The 18,168-nt window shown below is 43.3% G+C and overlaps 1 protein-coding gene across 4 annotated transcripts in view; it reads left to right on the top strand.

Moving 5' to 3' along the window:
* Window positions 1-18,168, top strand: part of TOPBP1 (DNA topoisomerase II binding protein 1) — a 302,005-nt gene that overhangs the window by 253,099 nt on the left and 30,738 nt on the right. The window contains exon 28 of one of the 4 annotated variants that reach the window (XM_033929987.1): window positions 2,291-2,413. The exons of the other annotated variants lie outside the window; for them this stretch is intronic. Within the exon in view, the coding sequence (XP_033785878.1) occupies window positions 2,291-2,320 (30 nt within the window). The 3' untranslated portion in view covers window positions 2,321-2,413. Of the gene's footprint in view, window positions 1-2,290; window positions 2,414-18,168 lie in introns of those variants that run through there. 4 annotated transcript variants of the gene reach the window in all.

The following is an 18,168-nucleotide window of genomic DNA, read 5'->3' as shown; positions in this document are numbered from 1 at the left end:
TACATTACATTACATTAATGACTTCTATTCCGCCTGTACCTTGCAGTTCTAAGCGGATTACAACAAAAAGATAACTGGACATTTCCAGGAATAGGAATACAATTAACGACGTTGGGCCTAATACATCTAAACGATAGCTGGACGTTTTCAGGAAGAGGAATACAGTTAAAGGCGTTAGGTCTAAATCACATGTTGAAGGGAGGATCCTAAGAAGGGGAGAGAGGGGAGAGGAGTGGGGTTAGGAAATTAGAATGTATTTCTTGAATAGTATGGTTTTGATTTCTTTTCGAAAAGCTTTGAGGTCAGTTGAAGCTGTCAGTAGGTTGGTGATGGAGGGGTCCAATTTAGCTGCATGTGTTGCTAGTAGGTTGTCGTACATCTTTTTGCGCTTAGTTCCTTTATAAGGGGGGTAGGAGAAAGGGGACTGGGTTCTCCTTTGTCTGGAATAGAGGTTCCTATTTAGGCGGTTGTTTAAGTGGGAGGGTGCCGTTCCGTTTAATGTTTTGAATATTATGCAATATAGCTTAAATTGGATGCGGGCTTGTATTGGAAGCCAGTGTGAATCTAGGAAGGCGTTGGTGATGTGGTCAAATTTTCGAAGGGAATAGATCAGTCTGAGGGCAGTGTTCTGGACAGTCTGTAGTTGTTTTATTAGGTAGGTGGGACAAGGAAGGTAGAGGATATTGCAATAGTCCAGTAGACTTAGGACTAGGGATTGAACTATGAGTCTGTATTGTTCTTTGCCGAAGAATTTTCTAATTTTGCGAAGGTTGCGCATGGTAAAGAATGCTTTTTGTGTGATTTTGTTGATTTGCACCTGAAGAGTGCAACATCTATCTACTGTTACTCCAAGGAGTTTGAGAGTGGTCTGTATAGGATATTTGGTGGTTTTTATTTCTAGTTCTGTTATCGAAGGGGTTTTGTCTTTTTCAAGCAGTAGAAATTTAGTTTTGTCTGGATTGAGCTTCAGTTTGTGTTCTGTCATCCAGTTTTCCACTATTTCTAGGGTTTTTACCAGGTTATCTGTTGTAGTGGGGTCTTGTGAGTCAAAGGGAAGGAGTATGGTTATATCGTCTGCATAGCTGAATGAGGTTACTTCGAGTTTGTCTAATAGGGTACCAAGGGAGGCGATGAAGACATTGAAGAGCATGGGTGAGAGTGGTGAACCTTGAGGTACTCCGCAGGGATTGGTCCAGGTTTCCGATATTAGATCTTTTGTTTTTACTCTGTATGTTCTTGTTTTGAGGAATCCTTGGAACCAATTGTATACTCCGCCTGAGATCCCTATTGCTTCTAATATCTGAAGAAGTATACTGTGGTCAACCAGGTCAAATGCGGCTGAGAGGTCTAGTTGAATTATCAGCATCCTTCTTCCTTTGCTAAGGTGTTGTCGGGCTGTATCTAGAAGGGAGGCTAGCAGTGTCTCAGTGCTGTGGTTGGATCTGAACCCTGATTGAGTTGGGTGGAGTAGGTTGTGGTCTTCAAGGTAGTTGGTGAGGTATTGGGCAACCAGACCTTCTATTAGTTTAACATAAAATGGAATAGAGGCTATGGGTCGGTAGTTGGAAGGGGTGTCTATTGGTCCTTTGTGGTCTTTCAGTATTGGAGTGACTATGATTTCTCCTAGGTCTTGTGGGAATTGGCCTTCCGTGAGCGTTGTTTGGATCCATTGCAATAGGCAAGCTCTAAATTTGGGGGAGGCATTTGTTAGTAAATATGAGGGGCAATTATTCAGGTCGCATGAGGCTCGACTATATTTATTGTAGAGTTGGTTAAAGTCCCACCATTGCACCTTTTTAAAGTTGGACCAGTGTCTGTCGGCTGCAGTGGCTTCATCAGTTGTTGGGTTTATTATGTGGTTTGTGTTTTATGGCTGCCTGAATGAATTTGGAGCTACAAGAATCATGAGTCTGGACTGGTTCTCTATTCTTTGTAGGACCATAAGTATGAGTAGCAATGATGGGAATATTTAGAGTAGACTATCCTGAGACCACTGTTGCATTATAGGATTGTCTGTAACTTGAACTGAATGCCTGGATGTTCTGGGTCACCATCAAATTCATCTGAGGCTCTGCTCTAATCAATGTGTCGTGAGTTCAATCCCCATTCCCTCATCTTTGGGATATGTCTGCTGAGAAAGTGTGCCTAAATGTTCTCTACCCCCCACTATAGGACTGATAACTGCTTTTCTACTCAAGCTAGCAGGAGCTTCACTTCCTTGGTAATCTGAGGACCCTTGTTCTCTCCTTTGCTGGTTAACATATAGCACTGTTATTGTATTTTCCAACAGAATCTGGACCGGCAGATTGGGAACAACTGAGAGAAAGACTCGGAGCATCACCCTTGTCTTTAGTCAATTTATTGACCATCTTATTGCCATTGTGAGCCATTGTTCCTTAGCCACTAAGGCTGAATCTGTCACAACTGTGCTTCACAAAGGAGAATCCATAGTCTCTCAGTTTGTATCAGCCAACAATCCAGACTAGATTCAACCTTGCTCCCCCCTCACCTGGGTGGAAGCTTTGGGGAGAAATCCTTAGATTGTGCCAATCACTGGGGAAGGATAGACCTTTTGCAGTGGCATCATAAGTGCTTTAGGCAAGGAGGCAACATTATTTTAAGATTTTTTTATTTATGCATTCACATTTTATCATTGCACGACAAATGACTTAAAAAAAATCAAGGAAACAAAAAATTAAATCTAATAAATTATTACACAAGAATCATAATATTTAGTCCACAGGAAAAGAAGGGAAAATAAGTAAAAATAAACAAATAAGGACAGGACTATAGCAAGGCAACTACTTCCAGGCTTACTAATATGTCGTAACCCCAGGGAGGCTGAAACCTACAAAGTAACAACTTCCCTGGTTGGTATTCAATAAAGTTAAAAGATGTGGGGTCTAAAAGCAGCAGAGAAAAAGTGGGGAAGGAACCATGCACATCAATCTGAGATAACGTAGAGTTTATTGAGTACAATCAGCTATTAAAATACAAGACATATATGTCCTTCCAGACTCGACACGGTCCATGTTTCGGCTTTCGAGCAATATGTTATTTTTTTTTTTTACCAGAGTCTTCACCAGCTTTTTCACATTTTGACATATAGCACTTTTAACCTCAGATGTTTAAGTGCTCGAGTGTCAATCTATCGAATTATCAACTGTACCCCTGAAACAGGCTTCCTTTTCAAAATCGAAACAGGGACCGTGTCAGGTCTGAAAGGACATGCAAGATAGATTGGTCATTGTATATGTCTTGTATTTTAATAGCTGATTGTACTCAATAAACTCTGCTTTATCTCAGGTTGATGTGTATGGTTCCTTCTCAACTTTTTCTCTGTTGTGTATTTGTTATGGGGTGGTTTGTCTTGTTTTTTGGATTGCATGGGGTCTAAAAGCAAACATGAATTACCCTCATGGATAAAGTTTTCTTGTGTTTGTTCAATTTAACATAAACCTAGCTCCAAGGACCAGGACCCTAAGTTTAATCACCAAAATATCCTGTCACCTCTTCTGTGTTATTCATGGTAGATCAGAAAATATACATATTTTAGTCCTCAAAAACAGATCATCCATGTGCCTGAAGTATAGGCTTAAAACCAGGTGAGAGAGGGTTTAAAAAAGCCAGTAAGGTCTGAACTACTTTGACTCTCCATACAGAACAGTTGCTGTAACAGGCATTATCCGGGGACAGCAGGCAGATATTCTTATATGTGGGTGACGTCATCCACGCAGCCCAGTTACGGACAGCTTTAAAAGTGTATCGCCACTGTGCATGTCCAGTGTAGGCTCGCGGTTCCTCAGTTCCATAGCCAAGCTAAGAAGCCAACCAGGGGAGGAGGGTGGGTTGTTAAAATATCTGTGTGCTGTCCTCGGATAACACCTGTGCTTTATCCCAGAACAAGCAGGCAGCATATTCTCACATGTGGGACACCCTAGCTTACTACAGCGGGATGGAGGGAGTGTTGGCCATTAAGAAAATAAATTTTGCAATACTGCTTGGCCAAAGTGGCTATCCCGTCTGGAATAAGATTACAAACAGTAGTGAGACATGAATGTATGAACTGTAGACCAAGTAGCTTTACAGATCTCATCAATAGGAGTAGAATGTAACTGAAGCTGCCATAGCTCGGACTTTGTGTGCTGTCACAAGGCCCCCGAGTTGCAGCCCAGCCTGAGCATAACAGAAGACAATACAGGCTGCCAACCATGGAGATAGTTCTCTTGGATACAGGCCGACCCATCCTGTTAGGATCAAAGGAGATGAATAGTTGAGAAGATGTTCTATGTGGCTTAGTCTACTGTAAGTAATAAGCCAAAGCTCATTTGCGGTCCAAAGTATGAAGAGCCGTTTTTCCAGGGTGAGAATGAGGCTTGAGAAAAAAACACTGGAAGCACAATGGATTGATTTACCGTATTTGCCGGCGTATAAGACGACTTTTTAGTACCTTAAAATCCTCCCCAAAGTCGGGGGTCGTCTTATACGCCGGGTACAGTTTACATGCCCTTACTTGCGGGGCTGGATGTACTCAGTCGCGCGGCTCTTCTTCTCCCTACCTTCTCTGCTTGCAGCACAGAGCCGAACGGAAGTCTTCCCGACGTCAGCGCTGACGTCGGAGGGGAGGGAGGGCTTAAAACAAAGCTTAAACAAAGCCCTCCCTCCCTCCGACGTCAGCGCTGACGTCGGGAAGACTTCCGTTCGGCTCTGTGCTGCAGGCATGGCAGGTAAGGAGAAGGAGAGTAGCCTCGCGGTTCGAGGGGCGGCCGCCCCGCCCCGGTTGCAGCACAGCCGGCCAGGTTCCCTTACTTTTGTGGCACTTCCCAGACCGAATGATAACAGCCCGGGTCCGACAATCCTCCCTGCCCTGTAGCCGCGAATCTAAATACCTTCTTACAGCAGCTGTAAGAAGGTAATTTAGATTCGCGGTTAAGGGCAGGGAGGTTTGTCGGACCGGGGCTGTTGTCGGTCGGTCGGGGAAGTGCCACAAAAGTAAGGGAACCTGGCCGGCTGTGCTGCACCCGGGGCGGTAGAGAAGGTGTGCGGAAGAAGGGGTCGTCTTATACGGCGAGTATAACACAAAACTCTATTTTTTAACTGAAAGTTGGGGGGTCGTCTTATATGCCCAGTCGTCCTATACGCCGGCAAATACGGTAAATGAAATTCCATGACTACTTTTGGGAGGAATTTTGGATGGGTACGAAGCACTACTTTATCATGGTGGAACACTGTAAAAGGTGGGTCCGCCACCAGCACTTCAAGCTCGCTTATTCAATGAGCAGAAGTAATGGAGACTAGAAATGCCATTTTCCAAGTGAGATGTTTAAGATGAGCCAAAGACATTGGTTCAAAAGGAGGCTTCATCAGTCTAGAGAGAACATTAAGATCCCAAACCACTGGTGGCGGTTTCATATTGAAAAGTCCTTTCATGAATCTATAAACCAGAGGATGAGCAGTCAAAGGTTTACCGTTGACTGGTCCATGAAAAGCATTGATAGCACTAAGATGAACTCTCGGTGAAGTGGTTTTAAGACCTGAGGTGCATAAATGTAGAAGGTAATCTAATAATGATGATATAGAGTTGGATGAAGCATCATGATGATGAAGAGTACACCACGTAGAAAACCATGTCCACTTCTGTTGGTAGCACTGCTGTGTAGAAGGATTTTTTGGATGCATCCAAAATGACCTGGACAGGATCAGAAAGATCAGTGTCAGCTGATGTCATCCCGAGAGGTACCAAGCTGTTAGGTGCAAGGATTGTAGATTGGGATGTAAAAGAGATCCTTGACTCCGTGCGTATTAGTAGGGATTGATTGGCATTATCTTTGGGACATTGCTGAAACAAGGCTGCCCTGTGAACATCTAAAAGCTAAGTTACTCAGCATTTCATATTCTGCTCTTTTGACTGGTTTTCAACATTATATCTGCTTAATTTCTCTTCTCCTCCCTGTTTCTTACCAAAAAAAATATAAAAAAGCACAAAAAAATAAATCCTTCTCTTTCCTCTGTTAAATCTTATTTCCTCTTTTTGTTTAAAATACTGTGTTTTAGGTGGTATAGAGCCTATATTTCTGGTGCCTGTGGCTCAGGGTGACTAAAGTAGGGAAAATCCTGTTATAAATCCTGTGTTTTAGGGTAGCACTGGTAGAACCTGCAGTTTTGTTTAAAATACTGTGTTTTAGGTAGTATAGAGCCTATATTTCTGCCTTACTAGTAGTCTTACTTATAGTCCCACCAACCCCAGGGGCCACTATTCATATATAGAGACCCATATAATCAGGACTACTCAAATCAAGTCACTTCACAACCAATCAAGATGGCCTTTATTCTATGCAATCACTGTGGTGCTTTAATTCCAAGACATACTATTTGGAGGCTTAAGGCTTGCCCCATCTGTCTTCAACTTGCTAGTATTAAGGAGGAGCTCTGCAAACTTAAACAGGAATTGAATACAATTAAAGTAGCTTCCATCACTCCACAAAATCATACCAACTTACCACCTCTACCTCAAAGAATAAAACAGCCCAGGAATAAATGGGTCACAGTAGGCTCAGGAAGACTGCGACATGTAACACAGAAACATCCACCTTCACTAATATTCCCTCTACAGAATTCCTTCGCTCCACTAGTGCACTGCGATACTCAGGAAAACAGAAGGGAGGTGGGACTAGAACCAATGAAGGTAACCCAAGAGAACAAGCGCACCCTAAGTACAAATAAAAAAGCCAAAAACAGAAAACTATTACTGTTGGGGGATTCCATCATCAGAGGCATTAACCTTGGAACACAGGGCGAGGAGACCAAAATAGTGAAATGTTTTCCAGGATCCTCAGCTACCAGGAGTTCCAGGCAAATACTGACTATAATTAAGGAAGAAACTAAGGATTTTAACACTGATGTTGTTATCCATCTGGGAACAAATGACCTGGCCAACAACTCCACACTTGCAGCACAGAAAGCTTTTCGGGAGCTTGGTGAGGGCGTGAAACCTTTTGTAAAGACTTTAGCTTTTTCTGAAATACTGCCTGCATATGGAAAAGGAGAGCAAAGAGTGAAAAACACAGAGGACTTTAATAGATGGCTCAGAGCCTGGTGTCATCAAGAAGGCTTCAGGTACATAGGAGGATGGGGAAATACATGGAAGGACAAGAAGCTATATTGCACTGATGGGCTACATATTACTACAGCAGGAAAAAGAAACCTTGCAGAGAAATTTAGACAATATTTTTCTAGGCATTTAAACTAGAAGGTGGGGGTGGTGTATGTACGAAGGACAATTATAGAGACCACCCCCGGCAAAAGAAAAGATGTGATAGTAGTAAAGGCTGCAACATAAGCAATATCAGCAACTCATTTCTTAGTATTGCAACGGAAAGTGAAACGACACAAAAATCCATACGAAAAAGGAGATTATCGCTGAAAAATAGCTGGAAAGCGATGACCACAAATGCTCGCAGTCTAAGCAACAAAGTTCATGATCTGCAAGCCCTGATATTAGAGGCAGATCTAGATATTGTTGCTATCACAGAGACATGGTTCAGTGAATCACATGGATGGGATGCAAACATACCGGGATATAATCTTTTTAGGAAGGACAGAGATGGTCATAAAGGTGGAGGAGTAGCTCTCTATGTAAAGATCAATATCCAAGCGACCGAAATGCAAGGGACCTGGGGAGAGGAAGAAGCGATATGGATTGCTCTGAAAAGAGAAGATGGAACTTCTATCTACGTGGGTGTAGTCTACAGACCTCCGACTCAATCGCAGCAAATTGATAAGGATCTGATTGTGGATATCCAAAAGTTTGGAAGGAAAGAGGAGGTTCTGCTGTTGGGAGATTTCAATCTGCCGGATGCGGACTGGAATGTTCCGTCTGCGGAATCGGAAAGAAGTAGGGAGATTGTGGATGCCTTTCAAGAGGCTCTGCTCAGACAAATGGTGACGGAACCCACAAGGGAAAAAGCGATATTGGATCTGGTCCTCACAAATGGAGAGAGTATCTCTAATGTTCGAGTGGGTGCTCACCTGGGTAGCAGCGATCATCAAACGGTTTGGTTTGATATAACGGCTAAAGTGGAGAGCGGCCGCACGATACTTAAAGTCCTAGATTTCAAACGTACGGACTTTAATGCAATGGGAAAGTACCTGAAGAAAGAGCTGTTAGGATGGGAGGACATAAGAGAAGTGGAAAGACAGTGGTCTAAGCTGAAAGGAGCGATAAAAATGGCTACGGACCTTTATCGCCTTGAATTTTGAATTGGCGATTAATCAAAATACCTAATAAACTTGGAAACTTGGTAATATGTGAAGAAAATCAATAAAAACAAGAGAAAAAGGAAGCCGATATGGTTCTCCAACCTAGTGGCTGAGAAAATAAAGGCGAAAGAGTTGGCGTATATGAAATATAAAAAAACCCAAGAAGAGGAGAGCAGAAAGGACTACAGGGCGAAACTGAAAGAAGCCAAGAGAGAGATACGTTTGGCGAAGGCACAGGCGGAAGAACAAATGGCTAAAAATGTAAAAAAGGGAGATAAAAATTTTTTCAGATATATTAGTGAACGGAGGAAGATAAAAAATGGAATTGCTAGGCTAAAAGATGCTGGGAACAAATATGTGGAGAGTGATGAGGAGAAAGCAAATGTGCTAAACAAATACTTCTGTTCTGTGTTCACAGAAGAAAATCCTGGAGAAGGACCGAGATTGTCTGGCAAAGTTACACAAGAAAATGGAGTAGATTCTGCGCCGTTCACGGAGGAGGGTGTTTATGAGCAACTTGAAAAACTGAAGGTGGACAAAGCGATGGGACCAGACGGGATCCATCCCAGGATACTAAGGGAGCTCAGAGAGGTTCTGGCGAGTCCTATTAAAGACTTGTTCAACAAATCTCTGGAGACGGGAGTGATTCCTGGGGATTGGAGGAGAGCGGATGTGGTCCCTATTCATAAAAGTGGTCACAGGGATGAAACAGGAAACTACAGGCCGGAGAGCCTCACTTCAGTTGTTGGAAAAATAATGGAAGTGTTGCTGAAAGAAAGGATAGTGTATTTCCTTGAATCTAATGGGTTACAGGATCCGAGGCAACATGGCTTTACAAAAGGTAAATCGTGCCAAACGAACCTGATTGAATTTTTTGATTGGGTGACCAGAGAGCTGGATCGAGGACATATGCTAGATGTAATTTACTTGGATTTCAGCAAAGCCTTTGATACAGTTCCTCATAGGAGGCTGTTGAACAAACTTGAAGGGCTGAAGTTAGGACCCAAAGTGGTGAACTGGGTCAGAAACTGGCTGTCGGACAGACGCCAGAGGGTGGTGGTTAATGGAAGTCGCTCGAAGGAAGGAAAGGTGACTAGTGGAGTCCCTCAGGGTTCGGTGCTGGGGCCAATCCTGTTCAATATGTATGTGAGTGACATTGCTGAAGGGTTAGAAGGAAAAGTGTGCCTTTTTGCAGATGATACCAAGATTTGTAACAGAGTAGACACCGAAGAGGGAGTGGAAAATATGAAAAAGGATCTGCAAAAGTTAGAGGAATGGTCTAATGCCTGGCAACTAAAATTCAATGCAAAGAAATGCAGAGTAATGCATTTGGGGATTTAATAATAGGAAGGAACCGTATATGCTGGGAGGAGAGAAGCTGATATGCACGGACGGGGAGAGGGACCTTGGGGTGATAGTGTCCGAAGATCTAAAGGCGAAAAAACAGTGTGACAAGGCAGTGGCTGATGCCAGAAGGATTCTGGGCTGTATAAAGAGAGGCATAGTCAGTAGAAGGAAGAAGGTGTTGATGCCCCTGTACAGGTCATTGGTGAGGCCCCACTTGGAGTATTGTGTTCAGTTTTGGAGACCGTATCTGGCGAAAGACGTAAGAAGACTTGAGGCGGTCCAGAGGAGGGCGACGAAAATGATAGGAGGCTTGCGCCAGAAGACGTATGAGGAGAGACTGGAAGCCCTGAATATGTATACCCTAGAGGAAAGGAGAGACAGGGGAGATATGATTCAGACATTCAAATACTTAAAGGGTATTAATGTAGAACAATCTTTTCCAGAGAAAGGAAAATGGTAAAACCAGAGGACATAATTTGAGGTTGAGGGGTGGTAGATTCAGGGGCAATGTTAGGAAATTCTACTTTACGGAGAGGGTGGTGGATGCCTGGAATGCGCTCCCGAGAGAGGTGGTGGAGAGTAAAACTGTGACTGAGTTCAAAGAAGCGTGGGATGAACACAGAAGATTTAGAATCAGAAAATAATATTAAATATTGAACTAGGCCAGTTACTGGGCAGACTTGTACGGTCTGTGTCTGTGTATGGCCGTTTGGTGGAGGATGGGCAGGGGAGGGCTTCAATGGCTGGGAGGGTGTAGATGGGCTGGAGTAAGTCTTAACAGAGATTTCGGCAGTTGGAACCCAAGCATAGTACCGGGTAAAGCTTTGGATTCTCGCCCAGAAATAGCTAAGAAGAAAAAAAATAAAATAAAATAAAAAATTTAAATTGAATCAGGTTGGGCAGACTGGATGGACCATTCGGGTCTTTATCTGCCGTCATCTACTATGTTACTATGTATTGGATATAATGGCCCTGAGTTCCAAAAGATTGATGTGGCATTGCTGCTCTTGGGTGGACCAGTGACTCTGTGTATGAAGACCATCTAGTTGAGCTCCCCAAGCATATTTGGATGAGTCTGTGGTCAGAACTTTCTGATGTGGAGGGATTTGAAACAACAGCCCTTGGAAAGATTTGAGGAATCATCTACCACTGCAGAGATTGACGAAGTGAAGATGCGACTGTAATCTCTTGTGAGAGTGGATTGAGAGCTTGAGACCATTGGCATTCTAGTGACCAGAGGTGTCCTGAGATAAGTCTCGCAAAGGGGGTAACATGAACTGTGGACATCATGTGACCCAATAGTATCATCATCCACCTGGCTGAGATAAGAACGTAAGAATTGCCGCTGCTGGGTCAGACCAGTGGTCCATCGTGTCCAGCAGTCCGCTCCCGCGGTGGCCCTTAGGTCAAAGACCAGTGCCCTAACTGAGACTAGCCTTACCTAACATAGAAACATAGAAAATGACGGCAGAAAAGGGCCACGGCCCAACAAGTCTGCCCACTCTAATGACCCACCCCTCTAATTTCTTCCTTGAAGTGATCCCACATGCTTATCCCATTTTTTCTTACAATCTAGCACGGTGCTGGCTTTAATTACCTGCAGTAGAAGATCATTCCAATGATCAACGACTCTTTCTGTGAAGAAATACTTCCTGGTGTCGCTATGAAATCTCCCACCCCTGATTTTCATCGGATGCCCTCTTGCTGTCATAGGTCCTTTAAGAAAAAAGATATTTTCTTCTACCTCAATATGGCCCGTGACACATTTGAACGTCTCAATCATGTCTCCCCTCTCCCTGCGTTCCTCAAGTGAGTATAGCTGCAATTTACCCAGCCGTTCTCCATACGGGAGATCCTTGAGTCCTGAGACCATCCTAGTGGCCATTCGCTGAACCGACTCAACTCTCAGTACATCTTTTTCATAATGCGGCCTCCAGAATTATACACAATATTCCAGATGAGGTCTCACCGTGGATCTGTACAACGGCATTATAACTTCCGGCTTCCGGCTGACAAAACTTCTTCGGATACAACCCATCATTTGTCTAGCCTTTGATGAAGCTTTCTCCACTTGATTGGCAGTCTTCATGTATTCACTAATGATCACTCCCAAGTCTCGTTCTGCTGCAGTTCTTGCTAAGGTCTGCGTACGTTCTGGTTCAGCAGGGACTTGTTTAACTTTGTCTTGAATCCCTGGAGGGTGTTTTCCCCTGTAACAGCCTCCGGAAGAGCGTTTCAGTTTTCTACCACTCTCTGGGTAGAACTTCCTTACGTTTGTGTGGAATCAATCCCCTTTTAACTTTAGAGAGTACCCTCTTGTTCTCTCTACCTTAGAGAGGGTGAACAACCTGTCTTTATCTACTAAGTCTATTCCCTTCATTATCTTGAATTTTTGATTATGTCTCCTCTCAGTCTCCTCTTTTCAAGGAAGAAGAGGCTCAGTTTCTCTAATCTCTCAATGTATGGCAACTCCTCCAGCCCCTTAACCATTTTAGTCGCTCTTCTCTGGACCCTTTCAAGTAGTACTGTGTCCTTCATGTATGGTGACCAGTGTTGGATGCAGTATTCCAGGTGGAGGCGTACCATGGTCTGGTACATCGGCATGACAACCTTCTCCGATCTGTTTGTGATCCTCTTCTTAATCATTCCTAGCATTCTGTTCGCCCTTTTCTCCACCGCCGCACATTGCGCAGACGGCTTCATTGACTTGTCGATCAGTACTCCCAAGTCTCTTTCCTGGGGGGTCTCTCCGAGTACTGCACTGGACATCCTGTATTCGTGTATACGATTTTTGTTACTGACATGCATCACCTTACACTTATCCACGTTAAACCTCGAGCCCATTTCTAGAGCCTGTTTATGTCACGTTGCAGGTCTTCACAATCCTTCTGTGTCTTCACTACTCTGAATAACTTTGTATCGTCTGAAAATATAATCACTTCGCTCGTCGTACCAATTTCCAGGTCATTTATAAATATGTTGAACAGCACAGGTCCAAGCACCGAACCCTGCGGCACTCTACTCGTGACACTTTTCCAGTCCGAGTATTGTCCATTTACCCCCACTCTCTGCTTCCTATCCGCCAGCCAGTTTTTAATCCACGTGAGTATTTCACCCTCGATTCCATGGCTCACAATTTTTTGAAGTAGTTCATGCGGAACCTTATTGAAAGCCTTCTGAAAATCCAGATATACAATGTCTACCGGGTCACCCTTGTCTATTTGCTTGTTTAGTGGCTAGTTCGTCAATCAAGATCTTCCTTTACTGAAGCCTTACTGGCTGGTCTTCATCAGATTGTGTCCATCAAGGTGATCAATGATGCAGTCCTTTATCAGCGCCTCTACCATCTTTCCCGGTACCGAGGTCAGACTCACTGGTCTGTAGTTTCCCGGATCTCCCCTCAAACCTTTCTTGAAGATCGGCGTAACATTTGCCACTTTCCAGTCTTACGGAATCCTTCCTGATTTGATTAATAGATTGGCTATTAGTTGAAGCAGTTCAGCTGTAGCCCCTTTCAGTTTCTTGATTACCCTCGGATTTTAAGCCTATCAATCTGCCTGCATACCTCTTCTAGACTGACCATCAACCCTGTCAGTTTCCCATCTTCGTTTCCTGCGTATAGCCTGTTGGCTTCTAGTATGTTGTTTATATCCTCTTCGGTAAATATAGATGCAAAAATGTGTTGTTTGTCGGCGATAGCTTTGTCCTCCTTTAGCACTCCCTTTATTCCATGGTCATCCAACGGCCCTACCACTTCCTTTGTGGGTCGTTTCCCCTTAATATATTGAAAGAACGGCTTGAAGTTTTTCGCCTCCTTGGCTATTTTTTCCTCGTAGTCTCTTTTGGCCCCACTTACCGCCTTATGGCAACTGCTTTGATGTTTGTGTTTTTTCCAGTTTTCATCCGTTTTTGACCTTTTCCATTCCTTAAAATGAAGTTTTCTCGTCTCTGATCGCTTCCTTCACCGCGACAGTAAGCCATGCCGGTTCCTTGTTCTTTTTCCTCTTGGATCCCTTGTTGATACACGGTATATATAGATTTTGCACCTCAGTGACTATGTCCTTAAAAAGGGACCATGCTTGCTCTAGTATTTTTACAGTGCTTATCCTCTTCTTAATCTTCTTCCCCACGAGTCTCATCCCTTCATAATTCCGTTTTTGGAAGTTCAGTGCCGTGGCCGTTGTTCTGGATTGAGGTTGAAGTAGATCATATTGTAATCACTGCTTCCCAGCATCCCTTCTACTTTTACACCTTGCGCCGGTCCTCGTAGTCCATTTAGAATTAAATCCAGAATTGCATTCCCTCTCGTATTTTCCTTGACAAGTTGTTCCAGGAAGCAATCGCCTACAGCATCCAGGAACTTGGTCTCCCTACTGCAGCCGGAGGTGCCTTGGTTCCAGTCTATCCCTGGATAATTGAAGTCAACCATGATAACTGTGTTGCCTCCCTTGCAGTTGCATTTAATCTCGTCCGTCATTTCTCCATCAATTTCTTTGGATTGCCTTGGGGGTCGGTAGTAGATGCCGATCTTTGTTTCCGTTCCATTTGTTCCCAGAATTTTGGCCCATAGACTCTACCTTATTTTTCATTTCCGGCATGTTCTCTCCAGTAGACCCAATTCGCTCTTTGATGTTCAATACCCCCACCTTTTTGACCTACTCTGTCTCTGCAGTATAGCTTGTAGCACAGTGTCCTGGACGTTTTCCTCATTCCCACCATGTTTCTGTGATGCCAATGATGTCAAGGTTTTCTTTTTGTGCCATAGCTTCCAATTCCCCCATCTTATTTCTTAGGCTCCTTGTGTTCATATACAGAAGGTGGACGGAAGGTGAGAAGCCTGGTTGCAAAGTTGAATCAGATTGTCTTGTCTTTGCTGAGGTAGGAATGCCCTGAGTTGAATGGTGTCTTGCAGGGCCCCTATGAATTGTAGAGTTTGAGAGGGTTGAAGTTGAAATTTTGGAAAGTTGACTTCGAGCCCCAACTGCTGAAGAAACAGGATTGTTGACTGTGTTGCCGAGAGCACCCCTTGTGGAGAATACTCTGGGCGTGGATGCCCCTTTGCTGAGGTAGGAATGCTCTGAGTTGAATGGTGTTGAGCAGGGCCCCTATGAATTGTAGTTTGAGGGGGTTGAAGTTGAAATTTTGGAAAGTTGACTTCGAACCCCAACTGCTGAAGAAACAGAATTGTTGACTGTGTTGCTGAGAGCACCCCTTGTGGAGAGGCATCTTTTATTAACCGATCATCGAAATAAGGGAAAACTTGGAGTCCTTGAGCCCTTAAAGCTGCTGCTACTACTACCAGGTACTTGGTGAATACTCTGGGCGTGGATGCCAGGCCAAAGGGCAGAACCTTGTACTGAAAGTGTTGATGGGCTAATTGAAATCTCAGAAATTTCCTATTGGCAGGATGAATTGGTATGTGGGTTTAAGCTTCTTTTAGATCCAGAGAGCATAGCCTATTGTTTTGATCTAAGAGGGGATATAGAGTCACCAAGGACAACATTCAATACTTTTCTTGTTCAAGTCCCTAAGGTCTAAAATTGGATGTAGACCTCCAATCTTCTTTGGGATGGGAAAATACCAGGAGTAGAAGCCATGATTTTTTTGAGCAGGAAGTACTATCTTTATCCCAGGACAAGCAGGCAGGTATTCTCACTAGTGGGTGATGTCATCAGACAGAGCCCCGGTACGGACGTCTCACAAGCACGTGTTGCTTGTAGAAACTTAAAAGTTTCTAGATGCCCGCACCGCGAATGCGCCGGTGCCTTCCCGCCCGGAGATCCGGGCGTGTCTCCTCAGTTCTTTTCTTTCCGCGGAGCTGAGAAGTTCAACTTCATCATGCGCTAGCTGAATTCAGTTAAATTTGCCTTCCTTGTCCGCGTTTTCGCTTTCTTTTAATTACAGTTAACAGTACATTTCTTTTTCAGTTAAAAAAAAAAAAAAAAAAAAAGAAGATTATTTCCTCCGGCGGGTCGAACGGGCCGGCCACGTGGCTCAGGCCCACAGGCTTCTGTCAGTTTGAAAGTGGCCCCCACAATATTAGGTGGTAGGGGTTAAGTGAAAGGCGTACTGACAAACGCCAGGTCCCAGGTTCAGTTCCCTCACAGATGACTCACCAGGAAGTAGAATAATAGACACGACCAGAGGTGATTGCATAAAGAATATATTATAGAAATAGTCTTACAGAAAAGTAATATTTATAAGCATTACAATTAAGCAGAGAGCATTACACTAAAGCAGAGAGCAAGCAGTCTCACTGCCTTACAGAGGTCAGAGGCAGAGAGGGACATAGAAGCTTGTAGTTCTAGGAAGCTTCGTGTTAGATAAATAAAGGGAAGTATAGAAAAAGAGAGCGATATTGATAGCTGCATAGAAAAGAGAGAGAGAGAGAGAGAGAGCCATGTGTGTTGCAGAGAGCAGGCTTTTATACCTTGACTCAATATAGAAACCTGTATGCCCCAGTATCTTTCTGTTTAGAATTTGTAAACTGTTTGAGACAATGGTTAATTTAATTGCTAAGGAGGGTGAGATACCTGTAAGCATGGTGATGGGATTAAGTCTCTGGCTTCTTTGTCCCATTCAAGCAGGCCATTGTCCTAAGCACCCTCTTAATCAGACATTAACACCTTTTAGCTAGTCATGATTCAATCAGGGAAACGTAACACAGTCTCCCTGCCTTAAGGGTCTATCTGCCTTCCCATGCCAGGGTCAGATTGATATAATCTCCCATAGGCCTCTAGGCTGACATCTCCCATACTTTTTTTTTTTTTTTTTTTTTTAAATGAAGGCAAGCTTGTGGTACCCTTCTTTAAACAGTCAATCTGCAATTAGCAGATGCTTCTTTTACCTCCAACATTATAGTCGCACGTCCCCTTTGCTGCAGAATCTCCAAGCTATGAAGATAGGTTGTTCCCATTATGAGTTCAAACCTCTGTCTTAGGTTGTATAGGCCATCAACTGGGCGGGGATCCCAGTATGCCTATATCTTACCTGTCGTTGAGCGAGTGAACGGTACATAAGGGATGCAGGAAGCTTTTTCAGGAGGTTCAGGTATAAAGGTACCAAGATGTCATAAGAGAGAGTATCTAAGTATGGGATATGGGATAATATTATATCTGACCCTGGTAATGGTAATGCAATAGGCCATGCCAAATTAAAACCAAATTAGGACCAAATTAGCAAGTGTCAGAAAAGATACTGGAAATACATGTATAACTGCCTTAAAAGTTAGAGGGAAGCTTGTATGATAAGCGTTGTAAAGAAATGTACATGTGTTTCACTTTACAGCAAAGAAAAATCATAATAATACATAACAAAATTTGTACAATAATTAAGATAATGATAGGGTGAATTAAAACATTAAATACGTGGTTTGCAGTGGGCGAATACCCAAAGAAAAGTTCCCAAACTGAGACATGAGCGTCTCTTAGCAAATTTTCTACAGTTTGTGCAATCTGTCCATTTTCAAAAGTGATAGTATGATTCACTTCTTTGGAGGTTTTCTTAAGTTGTTCAATGTAAGTATGGAGTTCAGTAAAGTTCAGCAGCTTGTGGAATGTCTCATTCCCCATTCCAAGAGGTAGTGGATGTACAGCATAAGAAATAAAGTCTGGAATGTCCATAGAATCATTAGTAACCAGAGGTGTGGAGTAGGTTGTCCCATTAAGGGTGATGGAGGACAGAGGTGAATGACTACACCAGGTATTGTTCAGTAAATAAGTTGAACTGTACAGCAAAGCGTTCTTAGGAAGGTGGCTGTCATGATTCCGGGGATCCAAGGAACAGGAAACGTTTTGTGGAAAGAATAGGTGAAAACAAAAATGTCCAGCTCCAAGGTAGTACAAAGTGTGTGAAGAAGTAGAGGAGTAGGAGATCTTTGCGGATAGGGAGCAGGAAGCTGAATCAGTCCAGCAGGAACCGGCAGTCTCTTTAAACTGATGAGGTTGACACTTGAAATGAAATGGTGTCTGCACACAGAGGGAGGGATCCATTGGCTTAAACGAAGTCCAGGTATCATCTAGCGGTAGTACCCATGTGATGTGATCCAAAGGATATAAAAGCATATTATCAAGCTGCACACCAATATTAACTACAGGGTAAATAACTGTGTGGTGTCCTGACCATGGGATCAAAGTACAGATAGAGCATCCTTGTGGTGTACAGATTGGAACACTCACTGTCCACCAATCAAGGTGTGCTATAGCAAAATCAGGTACTTTGGTACTAGCCATCTGGACCAGAGACAGTGGCCAGTGGCCTAACTTAGCTGTGATTAGAATTTCTTTTAGGATAGTAATAAGCTCGATCTGTACTTGATCACATGCCATAGCCCAGGAAATATTTTTTCCCAACCTATATTCCTCATGTGCTAAAGTCACAATTTTATGTTCTATAATGGGTGAAATAAGAGCAAATGTGTCTACCATTACATTGGATAATTTAGAGGAAGCTTCATTAATAATGTGCTGTGAGGTGAATCCATCAGAAGCATGTTGAGAGGTGGATCCCATCTTATTGCGTAGTACCTCTATATCAATTGTATTAAGAGCACCTAGTGCAGTT

The sequence above is a fragment of the Geotrypetes seraphini genome, chromosome 2 (genome assembly GCF_902459505.1).
Source record: "Geotrypetes seraphini chromosome 2, aGeoSer1.1, whole genome shotgun sequence".
Lineage (NCBI taxonomy): Eukaryota > Metazoa > Chordata > Amphibia > Gymnophiona > Dermophiidae > Geotrypetes > Geotrypetes seraphini.
This window is presented reverse-complemented; position numbering and strand designations above follow the sequence as displayed.